The 20,216-nt window shown below is 37.9% G+C and overlaps 1 protein-coding gene across 4 annotated transcripts in view; it reads left to right on the forward strand.

Moving 5' to 3' along the window:
• Positions 1–5,773: 5,773 nt before the first annotated feature.
• Positions 5,774–20,216, forward strand: part of ESR1 (estrogen receptor 1) — a 173,998-nt gene continuing 159,555 nt past the window's right edge. For 2 of the 4 annotated variants that reach the window (XM_015858163.2, XM_015858166.2), the window contains exon 1: positions 15,559–15,646. Coding sequence is in view for 1 of the 4 variants with exons in the window: in XM_032443211.1 (XP_032299102.1) it covers positions 5,891–5,904 (14 nt within the window). In the remaining 3 variants the exon portion in view is untranslated. Of the gene's footprint in view, positions 5,905–15,558; positions 15,647–20,216 lie in introns of those variants that run through there. The other 2 variants (XM_032443211.1, XM_032443212.1) reach the window with 2 other exon arrangements.

Raw genomic sequence — 20,216 nt, forward strand, 5'->3', positions numbered from 1 at the left:
TCAGCTGATCATGATAGTGGAACATCTTTTACCTGATATACCAACTAGCTGCTTATTCAATTGCCATTGGTTTAGATTATCTGCCAGATTATCTTCTCCAAAGAGGTGTGTGACAGCAAGGCTGTCAGGATTCCAGCATTTGCCATGTCACAACCTGGAAAGTTTAACCTGATGAAAGCATCAACCTTTTTTACGTATCAGTGTAAACAGAGCTCAATTATGGAGTCTCATGTCTTCCACCAAGAAAATCTGGGCATTAATAAAGACAGATCAGTTACCAATAGATTATATATATATTTCTATTTATTTATTTATTTTTCAGTAGCCTGCAGTCTTTAATCCATCCTAGAATTAGACTGTAGCACTGACATCTTTTGATATCTTTGGTATAAGTTTTCCAAATGCAATTATTGATTTAAATTGACTTTATTTTCATTGTCAGTAATTTAGCTAAACATCAAATTAAAGAAACGGTGCTAGTAACAGCAATAAAAATAGAAAACACCAAAGGGACATTGAACTGAAATAACATATGATATTCTCTGCTGGCCATTTAACATTTCTCTTCTGGGGCCAAGTAATGTACAGTTACTTTTAGTAGTTTGACCAATTATCAGCCAATCTGATAAAGATTGGCTATTGAAAATCCAGTCATTCAGTCACACAATCCAGGTGACCTGTGCAAACAAAAGTTGTTTCTGTTGACTTGGAACGAAAATATGCTGTTTTCATGCATGCATATATTGCTCATCAATTACCAAATCTTTAATGAAATTGTATGGTGGAAATATTGTTACCAACTTTCCTAGCCATAGGATCATTGAATGGCTTGGGTTAGAAGGGACTAAAGCTCCAACCATTCTGCCATAGGCCAGGTTCTAGTCATGGTACTTGTTTACCAGGATTTCTTTGGTTTAAACAAAATGGTGTATTTTAACCATTTTAACACTGTCCTGATTTCAGCTGAGATAGTGTTAATAGCGACCGATGTTTTGGTTGTTGCTGAGTGATGAGAGTGAAGCCCGGGCCAGATCAGGCTGGGCCACTCTGCAGGACAGAGCCACCATCAGGATGGCATAGCAGCAGGGGCAGTGTGTAATCAGGACAGGTGCCTGAGTTAGGCAGAGTTATTCCATACTGTGTGACACCATGAGGAAGGCTTCAAAGCTGTGGGGAATTGGCAAGGGGGCACTTGCTACTTGCTGGATGTAAGGTGTTGGATGGCAGAAGGTGAGATGTTGCCTTGTAGGGCATCAGTCAGTAAGCAGTTATGTTAGCTGAGTGTTGATCAATAGGTGATGAGTAATTACATATCCATTGCATTTTTGCTTCCTTTTTTTTTTTTTTGTTTCCTTCACTCTACTTAGGGAAAGCAAGAGAATGGACCTTTAACTGCTTTATGTGTATCTGCAATTAAAAAGATTTTGAACTTTCTATAGTGATATGGCCTAGAAAGCATGTTTATGTGGCCTACCATAGCAAAGCAGACTGATGTTCTCTGATATCTCGTGTTTACATATGGAAATGGCCAGTACTGGGGCCTAAAGAAGGACAGTTGTAAGGTAACTTTCAGCTAACAAGATAAAAGCTTTTACATCCCTGTTTTCTCTTTCAAATGAAAGTAGAACCAACTGGCTCACTTTGACTATGGTCTTAAAGGTCTAAAGACTAGCTCTGTCTTTAATACAGGTTATAACGATCTTTCAACTGAGAAGGAAATGTCATGCATGGGTTCACAGAATAATTTAAATTATTGCAGCGTGAAAGTGTTGTACAAAAAACAGCAGTAATGCTGAATATATCTGCTTCTGTAATTCTTGTAAATAAATAAATAAATATGAATACTGAAGACATCTGCTAATTATTTAATTGTTGAGTTCACATGGTACCAATTGCAGCAGGTTGATGCTATGCATTTGGTTATTAGGTTGGGTATTAGGAAAATCTTCTCTGAAAGAGTAGTGAGGCATTGGCACATGCTGCCCAGGGAGGTGGTGGAGACACCATCCCTGGAGGTGTTCAAGAGCCATGTAGATGTAGATTAAAAAACACAGTGTTTTTTTAATTGGTGGTGGGTTGGTGGTTGAAATGGATGATCTTAAAGGTCTTTTCTAACTGTTATGATTCTACGTTTGTTGTCATTTGTTAATTTCTGATTTTTTTTTTCTTGTTTTATTTTCTACCTGTGTTTCCTTACGAGGATGGAGTCTAACAGAAATGTTCTTGGTTTATGTGCCTGTTTGTGAGCAGAATCCTCAGTAATGTCAGCACTGATGTGGAAGAGATGTTTGCTTTGAAGCTTGCAGTTATTAACAAGATGATATTTTCCCTATATTATACGGTGACACGGTGTCCTGCATGCATTTGTGAGTATATATACTCCTAGTACTACATGCTGCTAATGTATGTATAGTGTATGTACATATGTGATTTTATCTAAGGAGGTGTGCACTGCTCATAATTGGTTTGACAGGAGTGAGACTGGTAGCATGTTGGGGCATGAGAAGCCCCCAGTTTTATCCCATATAATTAAGCTCTTCCTACTTCCCAGGAGGGAATGCATAGGTCATTTTTTCAAGTGTGTTCTCTACCCCTGTTTTCCATTGTCCAAAAGGTCTTTGTAATTTTATTCCACCTTTCTTCCTTCCCATTCTTTGCCCTTAATATCACCAAATGGATGTGGGAAAAGGAGCTGGCTGTTGGAGCCCTGGCTTTACTCTCTTAAGGACTCTTTACACAGTATTGTGAAGGGAACACTTGGATGCTCTGGTCTTTCTTCAAGAATTAGATTCCTTGGACTATTGTGTTGTCCCAGTTTCAATTGTTACCTCCCTCAGCAATCCCAGAGGCTTGGGAGCATGTGACATTCCCCAGAAATCCTTCACTGAGACAGAACAAGCAACTACAATGCACAAAATCCCAATGATACATTTTTTTTTTTTTTTAGCCTGACTTTTCAATTCCTCTTGAATGTGTGTGTATAACTATAATGGTGGCTGAGAGGGAAGAAAAACAAGTATTTTAGGCCCAACTTCAGAAAGTTATTGGCTGCTTTGTGGCATTGACCTGTGGCTTCACAGGTTGACAACTTAGGGCGATCATACATGAAAAAGTATAGCAAGAAAACTGGTTATCTGCTGCCTGTATAGTATAGTCATGTTTGAAATGATGCAGAAAACAATCAATTTGGGGAAAAAGTAAATACTTTAGCTGTACTTGGGAAAAGTGACAAAAAAATCTGAAAGTGTTTGAGAATTGTGACTGGGGACTTTTCAAGAATTTGAGGAAAATAAAGTCCGTTCAGTGAGGATGTGAGATCAAGGTACAATGAAAAGTATTCTTTAGGATCTGAATTGATTTACATCGAACGGCTGTGATTTCTGGGTAAGAAAAATCTAAGTAAGTCCAGACAACAGAACTGGAAGAAATGGGATGATACTAAAACCAGAAATTTGGATGCTAAAAGTGAAAACGAAGGTCATAACAGTAAGGAATCAGACAACTCCTGACAATACATCCCCAAACCATGGAGAGTTTTTAAAGTGACTGTAGGAGTGATTACATGGTACAGAGAAATCTGAGGGAGTCAAAATTTTGGAGGAAAAGGAGGCAATGGCTTGAAATCCATTTTGGTTCTACAGAATTGCACAGGCTGGCTGGAGAAAGCATATGAAATAACTGAAAATACTTGAAACTAACAAAAACAAACCAACCAAACAAACAACAACAACAAAAAACCCTAGCTTAAAAAACCCTGATACGTGCTCTCTTGCTTTTTTTCATTGTCTGCTATATATGAACAAGATAAGTTTCTTCTGTTCTATTGTGTAACTAATGAGAGGGCCTCAATTTGTGCACATGAAAGTGGTTTCTGTTAATTTCTATAGGATCACGTGCTGTGACACCAGCCTAATAGGAGCACCTGATGTGCTCTCATGTCTCAGTTCAGTCTGTTACAGAAGTAAATCTAGATGATGCTTTTTAATTCACTATCATAGTGAGAAACTGTTAAAGAATCTTGAGACTGTAAGGATCTAGAGTCTGCACTGTTACCTGTGCCTCAGCCCATCCACCAGCTCTAGGAACTGGTTTAGGGAAGCTTTTGGATGACAGAGGGCTATTGTTTGCTGACAGATGTGGCAGAACAAGAAATTGTTGCTACACATCAGCAACAGCAAATTTCGGATGGTGAATGAGTCTAAACAGTTTTCAGAAAAGAGCTGAAAAACAATGGAAGATATTTTTCAGTTTTTCTTCCTCACACCCCTCTGAAACCTACCCTGCACTCAGCTGATATCAAATATTATTGTTATGAGATGGGGTAGCTGTTTCTTGCTCTTTAACTTCTTCACACATCTAAATCTACAGAGAGTTTGGTATTTATTATTTTTTATTGTTTATTTTAATATTAGAATAATGGTATTATAGAATGGTTTGGGTTGGAAGGGACCTTTACGATCCCCTGGTCACCTGGTTCCAACCACCTGCTATAGGCAGAGACGCCTCCCTCTAGACCAGGTTGCTCAAAGCCCCATCCAGCCTGGCCTTGAATGCTTCTAGGAAGGGGCATCCACAGCCTCACTGGGCAGCCTGTTTCCCAGATTTTCCATTATTTTTATTTTATTTAATATTTAATTTAATTTTAATTGAAATTTTTAATATGTAAAGGAGAAACCCAAGTACAGAACCAGTACAGGACTTCAAACAACTTTGTTAAAGGAATATTTTTTAACCTTTGTTAAAGGTTGTTTGGGCCAGCAATAATATCTTTATGAGAGAAAACTTAATCAGCATGTTACTGCAATAGAAATGCTTCCATCAATATTCTACAAACTAGTAAATGCAAAGCTATTTTTGTCCCACATTATAGCCTTCCCCCCCCCACACCCAGGATAGTTTTTCCTCGAAAAAGAAAGAAAAAATTAAAAGATTTAATGCATCCTTTGCCACGAATTGATGTTTGTCATAAGCAAGTCTGTTGCTCAATAGGAGCAAAATTAAACTAGCAGACAGCACAGAAGCAAATTAGATTTTAAGCCTACATCAAGTCTGTTAATCAAGTGCGCACTCTGCAATGCAGGTGTCACAATTTGTTTTTTTACAAGTATCCTTCAAAATCAGACTGTCGTTCCCACCGCACCCTCCCAAATAGCTTAACCAAGATTTGTGCTAGTTTTCTGCTTTGCAGGCCACTCCTCAGTGGGAAGCAGCAGCCCTAAGCAGCTCCAGGAAGCAGGAGGCAGACATGGGAGCAGTGGAAGGGCCAGCTAGGGGCCCTTAACAGGATCCCAACTCCTTAGCACTGGGATTGGGGAAGTGGCAGGAAAACACGAGATTTCCAGGGACACAGTAATTCTCTTAAGCTGTTTCAGTCCACCTCTGCCAGCTGCTGTATGTTCATTACCAGTATATGGTTAGCTCTCATTAAAAATAATGTGTTAAATAACTAAAAAACAAAAAACTAGCATTGTATGAAAACTGTTTTTATACATAAAGATTTATGATGCTGGGAATAAAAATGATCATCTGGACCTCGTTAAGATTTTCCTGGCAAATAATTAATGCTGAGAGCATATTTTGATCAAGCATCTCTTACAGCAGCAATGGTAAGTGAGTTAAAAGCAGCTTGCATTACAGAAACAGGTCTTCATAGTCCCTTAAAGTTTCTGCTAGTTTTTCCAGCCCTCAGCAAATGGTGGTGCTAGCACCTTATTTTTCATCCCTGTGTTTCCTCATTTCATGGTCATATCAGCCTCTTGGTGACTGCCAATGAGCGGATCTCATCATAGCTGAAAATTCAGGAACATGTGCAAAGAAGCCACCCAAATGGGCAAGAAATTTTAATATTCTCTCTTCTGTCTTTTTGCTTTAAAATGAGAAGACTACAAGTATGAATCTATCAAAGTAGGTAACCTAATTTATTTATTTATTTTATTGCTGTTGTTTCTGTTTTGATTAATACCTGTCGTGACTTAATTGCATGCCTATATTTATGTGTACAGTGGGTTGGTGTATGTTTCTCTGTGCTGCACTTACTGTGCATTTGTGTTCTAGATTATGAGAGCAGGACTGTCTGAGCCTGCTTTTGACAAAACTGGCTTCTTGAGCAATAATCAGTGAGATGTAGAGTGCCCTTCGCCCAAAGCAGCAGTGACAGCTTCTCTACTGTACTCCAAACAAAACGTATTGTAATCATCTCCCTGTGAAGTTCCACACTGCAGAAATACCCATTGGCATTGTAGCAGCCCTACAGGCTGTGCACTGGGTTGGGGAAGTACATTTACCCCTTGGTAGTGCATAGTAACTGCTAGATAGATTAAAAGTCTGTTTATTGAGTGTATCAGTGCCAGTTCAAGAAAATTTATATTAGCTACAGGATTTAGTTTTGAAGAAATTTCCAGAAATTGCTGATGACTTAAACCATTTAATGTAGCGGCAAGCACATAACTGCTGTTAATTTCGCCCATTGAAAATCACAAGCTGGAAAAGCCGTTATGAGTTGGTTTGTGAGGTTCGTGTTTTATCATCAGCTTGAAATTGTGCTTCTGGCTGTTAGTCACCAGGCTGCCAAAATTCAAGTGGCTTGAAGTAATGGAGCTACTGGATCTGCAGGGTAATAACGGGAAGGAGGTTATTTTATGGCAGATCCCCCTGCATATGAAGTGTGTTTCCCTATGATAAAGCGGTTGTATCAGCCCCACCTATGATTAAAGTTGCCTGACACTTCCCGCTGTGGACATTGTTTGCAGATGGTTATAATGTAGTCAAAATATAACTGTATGTGTTGAAATCTGACTTTTCCTTACATTGGTCTACATGACTGAAGCGGGTCTCTTAGCATAATTCTATCAAAAATAATTCATTTAAAATGAATTGGAAGTAGTTCCATCCCCATCCTCTTTTTCCTCTTTTTTTTTTTTTTTTTTTTTTTTTTTTTAATTTTTTCAGTGAGATTGTACAAATACTTTTGCAGAGTGAAGATAATCTCTTCTGTGTGGAGCTCCAAGTGTAGCTGTGGGACAGTTGATCTTCAGGTCAGAGTTTTATTATCTCATTAGTCAGCATAGGCTTTATATTAGTCTAAAAAAGGTAGATTCTAATAGAGTTTTGCACATACTCTGTGTGGGCTGCCAAAAGTCCTTTAAAGTCTTGTTTGGCCCATGCTAAAGAAAAGCTTTCTTGCTTGAGTATGTCTGTGCTTTGAGTGAAGACTTGACACTTGCATGAGAAGTGGCCATAGGATAGAGTGACTTATCTCAGTGCAATCAGGCCAAATTCTGCAAATTGGTCATCTGTTTAAAGATCACAGAGTACAAAAATGCTCACATTTGCTGCATGTTTTCAGCCTTATTCTCTAGCGTTTATCTTTGTGTGCCCAGGCAGACTTCTGTTGTAACTGAAGCTCCTGGAGCACTGCTCACTTCGTTGGCTCATCTGTGTGAAGAACAGGGACTCCTTCTCTTCATTACCTATGTATTATTTAGGAAGAAGCTGCCTAAAGTTGGAAAGAATAGTGGAGGAGAGCCTGACCTTGGTCCAGGGATCCAAGCGATAGACTGAGACGCAGGACCTCGTTGTAGAATACAATGAGATACTTAAGACACACAGGGGAGTGGAAACTTGTTAAGAAGAGCAGGATTTAACAGTCAGGGTGGGATGGACAAGGAGATTAGTAAGAGGAAAGGTGTGAAGAGATTGATTTTTCAAGGCCTGAACAGAATAAATGGAACTAGCAGACTGTGAAGCCTAAGCAAGAGGAAAAGACAGAGAACCACAGAATTGTAGGGGTTGGAGGGGACCTCCAGAGATCATTGAGTCCAACCCCCTTGCAAAAGCAGGTTCCCTACACCATGTTGCACAGGTAGGCATCCAGGTGGGTCTTGAATATCTCCTAAGAAAGAGACTCCACAACCCCCCTGGGCAGCCTATTCCAGTGCTCTGTCACCCTCACCTCTCAGAAGAGATGTCTCTTCTAGTGTTTATGAGGTCAGAAAGCTAAGAAGTAAGGATCAGAACTACATAAGAAAGTCAAAACAGGAAAAAATATGTTTCAGGAAGCACCAGCATAGGAGTGGCTGTCAGAGAAGGGACAGAGAAGGTTTTTGTGATGGACCCATGGTTCTTAGTTTTCCACAGGAATTGAGAACGTCAGAAGGCAGCATATAAAACTTAAAATGAAGAAACTTCCACACAAAATCTTTTAAAAAATATACTAGTTATTTAGCAGATCAGTATCTCAGCAGAGATATTCCAGAGATAAAATAGCTTGTACAGCCTTAATTTTGGACTGGTCTTAAACCTGATAATATTTCTCATTGCCTAATGCATACGTAAAAGTGAGGAACTGAATAGTCTGTGCAAGTTCATGTCCTGGTTCTTTCAGAGTTATTGTAAGATCAACTTCAGAGGGTTTAAATATATATATATATCATGCTGCTTGACACCTATGTAATGTATGTGTAAGGCAGGTGTAGGGGAGAAGGTGACAAAAAGCCTCTTGTCCTGACCTGAACTGTATGTCAGATTTTAGAACATATTATAAAAAAGTATAATTAAAAAAAATAGAGCTAATCAGCTGGAATCAAGATAGTGATATGAAAATGTATGCAGTGAAGTGGCAATGCAGATGTATATATGGGAACAATAAAAGCAATTGAGTTTAGCTTTGATGTTCCTTTACCTGCAAGTGCCTGAGTTTGGAAGTTTAAAAATGTTCTTTTTTGTTGTTGTTCTGATCTGAGAGGAAAATGGTCAGTTTTGTTCATGAGAAACAAGTAATAGTATAGTATGTAGTATGCATGCAGAGGAGATGATAGGAAACTAGCACTAAAGCATGAGTTGAGCTGTTACTATACTTTGAGGGTGTTTAAGAACTGTGTTACAGCTGTGGTGTGAATTTGGATTATTATCACAAAACCTGGTGAGTAGTTTTTAACTGCATGATCAAGATTTAATAACAGCACTTTAAACTGAGATTTTTTTTTTTTCTTACAATTTTGACAGGTATATAGATAGTTACATTTAAATTCTTGAATCTGTTTGGAAGAATTGAACAGTGTAACTATGTTTTTGCAGATGTTAGCCCAGACTTTTATTCTTATGTTACCTTACTGGGTGGTTTCCTTCTGTTTCTATAAGAAATTTTTGCTAACTTTAAATGAGGCCATGGTAGAGCAAAATTTTTACGTAATATTTTTTACTTGGCACTGGAAGACTGTACCTAAAGGAGAAGGTTCATGCTTATAAATTATAGCATTTTACTTAGGTGCCTATTAGAATTGTTATCTGTTTTTCTGCTCAGTGGAGAGGGCTTAGTTTGTAGTTTGGGACCTACCTTTCTTCACTAATTATATGAGAAGGTGAAATGAGACAAGAATACCAAGAATAAAGTAACATCATCAAATTAAAGAGCACCAGTGTGATATCTTTTTGTAATCATCCATTAGTGTCTAATGAGGCAAAGTTTGTTCACACATTGTCACTGAGTTGTCTTGAGAAGGATTTAACACTGAATCTTGCTTTCTTTAGATGCAGCAGTCCATGATCATATACTTCTGCTTGCAAAATCAGAGCAAATTCTGCCACGAGAAAACAGAAGGTGTGTGATTTTATAGTATATGAAGAAGCATAATGGCTATAAAATTGGAGAATATGCTAAAACTCGAGCTCCCGCTAGGTCTTAGCAGTTGTCATAGTAAGCAGAGACAAAAACAAACAAGCAACAACAACAACAAAACACAAAAACCAGGCCAAAAATATGTTTTAATTGAAACATAATAGCAGCTAGGCCTATTCCTTAAGAACAAATTCTGTTTGTGTTGTCACGAGAGCTCCATGGTACACTTAGCAATTTGGAAATTTTGAATTCAGAATGAGAGCATCAATTATGTTGTTTTCCCACTGTGTATGTCTTAAACAGACTGAATCAGCAAAAACTGAATAGGCAAGATTTATTTTTCTTCAAATCGAATATATTCAAATAAAACCATATGACTAGAAACAATAGCTCTTGTGTCCTATTCCTGCTGTTTGCAGGTCCATATATTGGTCTTTTGGCTAGTTACCAGAACTCATAAAATGCTTTTAGGCAGCTGTGTCCCATTAAAGCCACATGTTACATGAATGGGTAACCATTGAAGGGATGAAGAGGGATTTTGGAAATTAACTTATCTGTATAGACTGGGGAAGGATGAAGCATACCACCCTAGAAGATGTTAAAAATCCTTTGGGGAGAAGATTCTAGATCTCTTTTGATAGATTATTTGGCATTTGCTTCCTCTGACTATTAGAAAACTTTCTGTAATGTCTAACTCATCTTGTTAATTTTGTTTCTCATGGTGGCCATGTAAAGCTGTTGATTACTGTCCTCCTTATGGCAGCACTGTTACCTGTGGTAAGATCATCATCATGTTTGCCCCCGGCCTCTGCTTCTTCAGAGAAAATAAAACCAATCAGTATAATCTTTATCTTTTCACCTCCTCTTCTATTTGAATACTCTTATATCTTTACAGTCCTGATACAATGCTGATTTGTTTGCATTTTTCTTAATGTTAATTATTCATCCAAGAATCCATCAGTCCTGAATACAGCAAATTAGTGCTCTTGTGAATAGGTGGGAAGCTGTGATTGTCTAACCAAATGTTCTCTGTCTTCTACTTTGTGCATTTGGTTTAACAATATCTACAACTTAAAACTTTATAACTTGATTTCCCTTAATGTAAAATGAACATAGAAATGAAAATCTGCCCTTTGGCTCTATTCTAAACAAAAGACACAGTGGGATAAGGTCTGACTATTAAAAATAATAATAAAAAAAATCACTTGTTAACAGCATTTTTGTTAACAATATAGAATTATGCACCTGGAGGGAATAACTTTGTTATTGTCTTTAAGGCTTACATATTCATCAGTTCTGCTCATGCTCTGAGGTATATAGGCTAGGATTCTTCACTATGAAAATAGATGGATGATCTGGGGGCATTAGATAATAAATCTCTGCACAGTTATGAGCAGCATTGTCTGTTGTCTTTTAATGCAAGGAAACTAATAAAAGCCAAGTTAAAAACAAATAAAAAAAGAAATGTTTTTCATGCAGCAAACAGGAAATTCCTGTCAGATGATACTGTGTATAATTCAGGTGTGATAGTTTACATGTATTCAAGGCCAAGTTGATAACTACATGGAAAAGAGATCCACTTAGGTTTGGTAGACAGATAAAGCAGATCCATTTCAGGGAATACTGCATCTGCTTCTCACTAGTGTCAGAGATCAGACCAGCTCTCTAAAGTAAGGAATCCATTATATTGCTGTACTGCTACCAAAAAACCAAAGCAGTTTCCCAACATGTGTTTTTACCAGAAGTTTGAAACGAATTTTTACTCTTTCACCTTCCAGAGGGGCACCTCTGCACATTTTTAATTCGGGGTTTATTTTGACCTTCTTTCAAGAGTTATTTTGGGATGCAAGTTTTTGGGCAATTAATGAGGGGCATAAAATGGAATAAAAAATAGTAACTATCACTGTTATTCTGTGGGAAGAAAAAGAACAAGGTTACTGCTTCAAAAACAGAGTTGATATTGGGTTTGAAGAAGTAGCAAAAAGTATGTGTAGAAAATTAGAAGAAACCGAAAACGGTAAAATCCCAAATATGCCAGTTTGCATAAGCTTTATTCAAACAGAAGGCAGCATTACAGAATTAGGTGTAGCCATAATGCATGTATCACACACTCGGCTTCTACTCTGTTTTCTCAGAAAGATTCAACTCTGAAGAGTGATTAAGTGAATGTTTCTCTCCTTGCTGGTTAGTATCTTTTATAATTTGAAAAGAGGCTATATCTTTGCATATAAATTGATTGCTGAAAAGTGCAACAATATTAACTTTCTAAGTGATGGTTGGGAACTGAAACTACATTCTAAGAAATCAACCCCCTCCCCACGGAATAAAGAAAAACCATGAAAAAGCTCGGACCCTTACTTAGCAAATTATGTCTGAATGGTGCACCAATGGAAGACATTGAATTTGCATTGGGGTCAATGGCATGAAACATTACCAAAAAGACATCTGTGTCTCAGTCCTTGGAAGAGAGCACTTTAAAGCATTTGCCTGCACTCGTTAAGCTTGATGATGGATATGGGGGAGTTGCATAGAAAGACTCTTAAAAAAAAAAAAAAAAAAAAAAAAAAAAAAAGCAGAGAAAGTAATTATTGTGTCAGTGAAAATACAAAGAGAGTAGTAAATCATTCAAAGGAGCAGCCTTTTCTCTCTCTGGCATAAAGGACTAACAGACTGGGGCTGTCATACAGCACACGGTAGAATATTCAGACAGAATTTGTGTAAAAGAGTCTATTTTTAAATTCAGGACAGAAGACAGAGCCCAGGATGACTCTTTCTTAGCAATCAGATAAGAGGAAGATTGTTCATGGTTATGTGGAGGCTGTGGGAGCTTTCAGATTTAGAACTCAAGGTCCTAGAAGCAGCAAAGCTGCTCTACAGAGTGAGTTATAGTCTAATCCAGGCAGTTACAGGATTAGACACTATTTATTTGTAAATTAATTTATTTAAATTAGCTTTTTAAAAAGTCAGCTTCATAATAAAAATGGGTTCCTATGCTATGTTTTCTACATTTGGCTAAGGAATAATGCAGTACTTTATTGAACAAACAAAAGAAATTAAGAGATGACCATCTATTTAAGATTTTTGGTACCTTTGGGCACAGTTTCCATAGATTTGATTGTTTTTAAGTGTTTGGCATGCTCTGGATTTAGAGGCCCAATGACATTATCTTATGACTGATTTGGAAGACTTCTTCAGAGTCAGAAATTATTCATTAATTCACAAGGATTATTCCTATATATATATTTTTTTAATTTAACCCCACCCCTTATTATTCTTCCTACCACATTAAATGTATTTTCTTCTTCCTTGGCACCTTTTAAATTCCTGACCATAGAAGCAGTCTTAACACTTAGTCAAAATAGATTTTGTGAGGTGTTATACCTTTCAAAAGGTCAAAAAGGGTCGTCCAGAATTAATGTGATATCTTGATGTCCCAAAGTCCTTAAGATAGTACCCTCTCACTTGTAGATGTCTGCAAGGTAACACGTTTCTTACTACATGTCTGAAAAGATCACATCCTTCCCCTTGCAAGCTCAACATCCAGAAGAGAAGTGATGCCTGAGCTGAAGAGGAGCATGCTAACACATGCACTGACAGCTTCTCTTTGCCATCTGCCTCTCAATTCAACTGTTTTTAGGTTGGCTAATTTCTTACAGATATCTTAGTAGCATGGACTTTCAGTAGACTTTCTATAGTTGATCCAGTAGAGGTCCTTGACAAGGCATTCTAATAATGCTTAAGTGGCCAATTCCTCCTTCTGCCGTGGCTCCCTGTGCACACCCAATGCTGTCAAACATACACAGTCTGCTCCTTAGGTGGAACAGGATGCTATCCTGGTTTCCTTCCTCCCCATCCCATTGTTTTCTCTTGAAAACATTCACAGTTTGTGGTAAGCAGGTGGTAACCATGGACAAGCTGTGCTGAATCATTTCTAGACCAAAGGCTGGAGAATTTGAGATATTTTTTGCCAGCAAATGAGTGGTATTTTAAGGGGTTGGTGCATGGTTTGTGGGTCCAAAGAGGAACATGACTACACAGTGGGAAAACTGCAACATCCACAAGGAATTTAAAACTGTTTTTGAACCTTACAGATTGCATTCTGCATCCTTTGCAGGTTTTGAATGGTTAGAACAATGTAATTATAGAGAACCACTTAATTTGGCAATATTTCTATCCAAGTCAGCTGATACTAATTTTTTAAGTTACGATTTGTATAAGACTTCAAATGTCTTTGATACTGTCACATGCTTAATGTAATCCCTTCTTTCACTATTTTTTTTTTTAAATAAATGGTTTTCTGTCAAGCTTTTTCTAAGTTCATACTCTTTGATTCACACAAACTCATTGCTAGCCAGTAAATATTTTTTTTTTTTTTTTTAGTATTTGTTCCATTCCTTGCAGAACAATAAAGATAAACTTACAGGAAGATTACCAGAAACACTCTCTGGCTTTTTTTTCTTCTCCTTTTGGACTGGAGTACTTTACTCCCTTTTATCCTTTCCTCTGGTCTCTCCCTAGATATTAATAACTTTTTAAAAAGATTGGCAGCCCTTCTCCACAAGATAATTCTTAGAATTTACTGTGGGATTCATTGTCTGTACTCTCGTACAGATGTTATAAAATTTCCACTTACCTCCAGCCAGAGGACCAAAGAGCCCTGGAAAAAAGAGTTTCTAAGTCCTTGGGGAAGCTGAGATCCAATACTAGTTTTGAGATCAGCACAGCTGATTACTGCAGCCCCAACTCTTCTGGTGAATATCAGATAGAGAGCCATTATCCCTCACTGTAGCTAGAAGGCCAGAAGCAGATCTAGCATCTTCATGCTGAACTGCTTGATACCAGGCATTTAAATATGTCTAATGACCGAAGTCATTCAGAACATCTTGAACTTTTTCAGAGTCATTGTTTTACTATTTTTAGTTTTCAAGGTGCATCAGGCCCAGCATTCTCAGATGTAGGCTTTGACTTATGGGTGGTCCTGTGTGGGGCCAGGAGTTGAACTCAATGACTGATCCTTGTGGGTCCTAACCAACTAAGATTCTGTGATTTATGGGATCAAGTTCCCTGTTCCATCACAGATGACCTGGTACTCTGCACTTGCTTTCAGTAATCTGAAAGTACTAACGTCTGTGAAGTGATCAAAATCTGTGCATGATAACCAGTTTTTAAATCTTCCAGTTTTATAACCCCATCTCTGATTAACAGGTGTGATCAGATCAGCGTGATGAGCAGAAATAATGGTGAGGATTTTCAGTGATGTGCCAAAAAAAAAAAGAGACTTTTTGAACTACCCTGATGCAAGACTAATAAGCCAAAGTTTTATTTTTCTAGCTGAAGCTGCAGCTTGAGTACTAATTGTTGTTGGTTAACGTTATCCTCAGTTACTAATGGATTTGAAAATTCTTTTCTAAAATGCATCATTCTACTTTTTCTCCTGACCTGTTTGTTCTTCTTTTTTTTTTTTTTTCCTAATTATCAGTATTATCTTTTCCAGTTCATTTTAACAATAACAACAAAAAAATGTCCTTAATCCCAGCAATAATGTTAACTTTTTTTTTTTAGTACTCACCTGCACATTTCTCTCTATACAATTAATTCTTTCCTCCGTCACTATTTTCTGGTTTTCTCAATGGGAGTGCAAGGAAGGGGAGGAGCCTAACAAACACTGAATATTTCTCTACTTCAGATCTTTCTCTTTTGTCCAAAATCTTGGTGCATTTATCATTAATGACTGATCATTGACTCCAAATAAACAGAGCTAAAACATAATTTTTTTCATATGTTGTATAGGAAATTGTTAATCACAGCCTGAACCTCTGATTAATCATCTGAGGCAAGTGTTGGGTCAGCTGTGGGAGCACAGGTGAAGGTAATCCAGCTGTGCTCCCAGAAGGGGTGGAGCTTGACTCCACCTCCTCTATGACCTCATTTAAGGGCTGACCACCACGATAGCAGCATCTCTTTTGGAGACTGCTCATTTGTGGTGATCAGCCTTAGTGTCTTTCATCTAGATTGAAGGCCTCCAAATTGGTGAGTTTTTCCTATAGAAAACCTTTGACTATCTATTATACCACCATTCTTGTATTATATCCTGCTGTATATATGTCCTTTTCTTCTTCATCTCTCATCACCTTTACTTCCTTTTTTGATCACTGTAAGCAATACTCTTATCCTTCATGTTGCTCGGGCATGTGTGTTAGCATGGGTTTGTATGTCCTTGCTGTTGTGAAGTCTAACTCTGAATTGTGAATTATTATTATTAAATCCTTTAATGAAAAATAAAATTAATAATAATGGGAGATTATGGGAGATTAAATTAATCCCTAATTTTATCTAGGCTGTTGTACTAGACTGTATGGAGATTCTTTAACTGGGTTATGATTTGTGCTTCAAGAGAGTCCTTTCAATGATGGACTTCCTTGTTTTCAATGAAATGCAGAAATCACTATGTTATGTTTGCTTTGGGAAGGGTCTTAAAATGTCTTCTCCTCTGGGACTTAAGCCTAAGCAGCAAAGTGTGGATTGAATTGCTCTCTCTGTGGCCCAGGAATGAAAAAATAAGTGGTGGGACATCATGGTTGTGCAGGGCCTGGGTGAGCTGCTAGAGGAGCAAACAGTGGGGAAGGCTGCAAAGGGAGGACTTGAGCAGATGTTGGGGTGATAGAAGGAGGGAAAAAATACTTGCTGGTTTAGCTTTGCTTTCCTTATCCTGAGAGGCCCTGAAGAGGGGATGGGACAGCTCAGGCCAGAGGAGATGTGGGATGAGAGAGGACTTCAATCTGTTCTCCAGATTACTAACTCTGGAGTAAAGCCAAACAAGCATATGTGGTGGAAGGAAAACAAAATGCGTGTTGGAAAGGTGACGAAGGGGACAGTGAGTAGACTAAGGGCTTGAGGAATGCAGTTTCAGATCAAATCTGAGACAGGTGACTGAGAGGTACAGTGACTTGAGGGTAGATAGGACATCTGGCAAAGAGCAGATATGAAGAATGCTTCATGAGGAACTACCACATGATATTACTGCAAGTTGAACAACATGGGGATTTTGTAATTAAGTAAACAAACAGGCCACCAAACACAGTCATATGATTACTTAGCACAAACTTCCTTAGAAATGCTGAGAATGCTAGAAAGCTTTGCTCAAAAGGAATATATATATATATATATATATATATATTTACATATAAAATATACAGAAAGTCAAGCCACCACTCCAAACCCAGGCCATGCCTTTATGTGAACTAAGACCTTGCTTTTTCCAATACAGATTAGGGGAAAAAGCTAGGAGCAGGAAGAATGCATGTTTGTTTGAAATAGCAGTTTGAGGTAAGAAATATGCTTGAAAGGAAGCAAATGGGGCATAAGGATACAGTTACATCATCTGACTGTGCTGAGATGCATTCATCATGCTCTCTGCTGAAATCTTTGGCCTGCATGATAACTCAGCCTTTCCCTCTTTTCCTTATTTCTTTCTTTCTTCTACTAACTTATTAATCTATTAGTACTTATAAAGTTTATTACACCATTTTCTTCAATCCACCTTTATTTCAGACACACAAATACAAACGAACAAGGATTGCTTCCTTTTTGAGGAGCAATGCATACTTCAAACACAAAGTTCAAAGAATGTTCTTGGCTTGCATGTGAAAGAATCATTCACCTGCTGCTACTGCTTAAATAGTGCACAAGTTTAGAAGTTGGTTTGCATGTACCCGTAAATTTGTCAATATCTTGCTGTTTATTTTTCTGAGGCCTCATAATACTCTTTCTCAAACTTATAATTTTTTTCTTTTTTCTTTTTTTTTTTTTACTTCAGGAAGAGTTTTTATTTATTTAAAAAGAGTAGGATTGAAAATTAAAGCCAGTTTTTTTAATTTTCCATCTTACATATCTCAGTGTCGTATTTTTCTCTCTTGTTAACAAAAACATTTATGTTTATTTATTATTAAATTAAAAAGTGTGCCTTTATAAATAAATTTATTGATAGTTTGTGCTATATTGTTCTTAAATTGGGATTAAGAACAGGGCAGAAGATCTTCATTTTATTTATATTCCTTATTTCTCTGTTAGATTTTGGCTTTTTGTAGGTTTTTCTCAAGAATGTGTTTACTGAAAATGCAGCATGTTAAACTGAAAGAGCTGAGAGGAGGGAGTATTTGTATTCCTGTTCCCTTTTCTTGAATAACCTTTATGATTGCATACACATTTTTATGTGGTTTACTGGCTTCTTCTGGCTCGCAAAGTCTCTGTACATGAAAACAGCTGGATATTGAATAAGTATAGAGAGAAATGCTGTGGGTGCTTACCTTTTCCTGCTGTTATATAGACATCTACATGGTGTTGGAAACTTTCTGCTGGACAGTTGTTGGTTCAGCAAAGCCTCCCCTATCTGCTGACTGCTTGCCTTTATTTCTCTAAATACAGCAGGCACAATTTGCTCCCCAGCACTACTTCTGTAGGTGATGCGTATTTGAGGGTTGCATGAAACATTGCTTTTATCCAACTGGAGACCTACTTTCCTGGGAACCAAGCCCTCAGATGTGTGTGGGGTAAGATCTGCAATTGGTAGTCAGAGGGAAAATGAACTACATAACTTGAGTCTTCCAAGACAGTGGATGTGATAGAAAACTTTCATGGCATCACCTGGCTGCCAGTAAGACATGGCAAACAGAGACTGGCTTGAGCAATGAGAACATATTCTATCTTAGGAGTTTATTTTGCAGTCTTGGACCAGCCGTATAGAAACTTAATCCCTTGTGCAATTAGCTTTCCTTTTTCCACTTGTACCCCAAAAGCAGAGATACTGTTTGATATCCAGCACACAGAACACTGGGCCTGTGGAAGACAGAGGCTTCAAGCTTCGTTTATGTTCATGGTTGCCTGTGTTACTGAACAGATGGGGAGCAGGTGAAGCTGGCAGTGCTGTCTGAAGATTCGAGAATGCAGTTGTGTACTGGTTCCTGGCTACTTATGCTCATTTAACTTCATGATATTTAGGAAGAAAGTTGTTCCCTCAGCTGTGTTTCTGGCCAGTACTATATATTTTCTCTGTTAATGTTTGACTCACAGTAGTCATAGGAATTTCTGCTTTCAGGGATGAGGTTGAATTTTTTGGTTGATTGGCCTCGCAGTTTGTGGAATTAGACTGTGTACTATAGCATCTGTGCCAGGTGCATCAGGGCTCATCTCATTTTCTCAAGAGGCTATCAGTAATCACTGAGAGGCAACAACAAGGGGTCTTCTGGTCAAATTTAAATTCAGCAAATCTAAAATGTTGAATTAAAGCAAATATAAATGAAGTTTTGGAAGGAGATGAGAATCAAGAGAAGAAAAGCTTTCCTTTTTTTACTCTTAACTCAGTTCCTCCACTGAAAATCTAGGTACCACATTTTTCTCCATCAGTCCTCTTACTATTCTTTGCGTGCAGACTCTTCTTATTGAGCACCCTACTTCCATGACACATAAATATGAGGGCTGCTCTGAATGTAGTGCCTCCTATTTAATTCTGTTGGCCCACAGTCAGAAGTGGATGTTGGTGGTATGGCAGTAGAGGTTGAACCTTCCTGACAGTATTATGTTACCTTTTGTTGCTATGTGACAGATGTCACCAAAGGGGCAGTCTGACAAAATGGCATCTGATGTGGAAGTGTTAATGAAGAAATGGTGTGCCACTGAATTACTCCGTGTGGAACAAATAGCATTCACTGATGTTCCTCAGTGCTTGCTGAACATTTCTGGAGACCAAACAGTGGATGCGAACACAGTGAGGTGATGAGTGGTATGTTGCAAAGACAATGCCATCACAGTAGAGTGAAACAGTGGGTCACCTCTGCTGGTGCAGATTTTTATGAGTGCATATGCAGGTTCATGTTCATTACTGGCAAAAATGCATAGCTAATGGTGGTGACTGTTGAAAACTACTGGTTTGTAGATAATAATTTGCTCTATCAAACAGTGTTATTGTACCCTCTGTATCTCCTGTGCTTTCCATAGAAATAAATGGGTTGTGCTGAAAGTAATGCCTCCTATGTAATAATGCTGAAATTATATGGATGTGGAGTAGGAGAGGCAGTACACACCTTAGTGCCAATGGGAAGAGGTATGGGTTGATGCTGAAAACTAGATCTCAGCAGGTATAACTGAATGTCCCAGCTGGGTGAGGCCAGAAGTCCAACCTGCCAAATTCCTGGCCACTATGCCCATCTTGTCCTGACTGTGAGGGCAAGGAAACTCGTATTGAGGGCCTGTATCAGTCAGTGACTGACTGAGATGGCTTCTGTAAAGATCATCAAATGTACAGTGGTACATTCTTCAAGTTGATGGAATGCATGCTTTAGTATGAAGCATTTCCTCACTGTGCCTTATCTGCAGTCCCACTGTATCCAGTATTAGCTAGCTGGTACATTTAGAAATGGATGACGTTCTTGGAAAAAAAAATCTCATGGGGTTTCTCAAGAAATATTTACAAAATTAAGCCCAGTTCCATGATATTTTTCCCCATTAAAAAAAATGAAAAAAGAATTATGAAAAATAATATTTCTAAATTGCATTTTTTCATGGGAAAATATTTTGATTTTTTTGATAGAAAATCAACTATTTT

This window comes from Coturnix japonica, chromosome 3, assembly GCF_001577835.2.
Source record: "Coturnix japonica isolate 7356 chromosome 3, Coturnix japonica 2.1, whole genome shotgun sequence".
NCBI classification, from domain to species: Eukaryota; Metazoa; Chordata; class Aves; order Galliformes; family Phasianidae; genus Coturnix; species Coturnix japonica.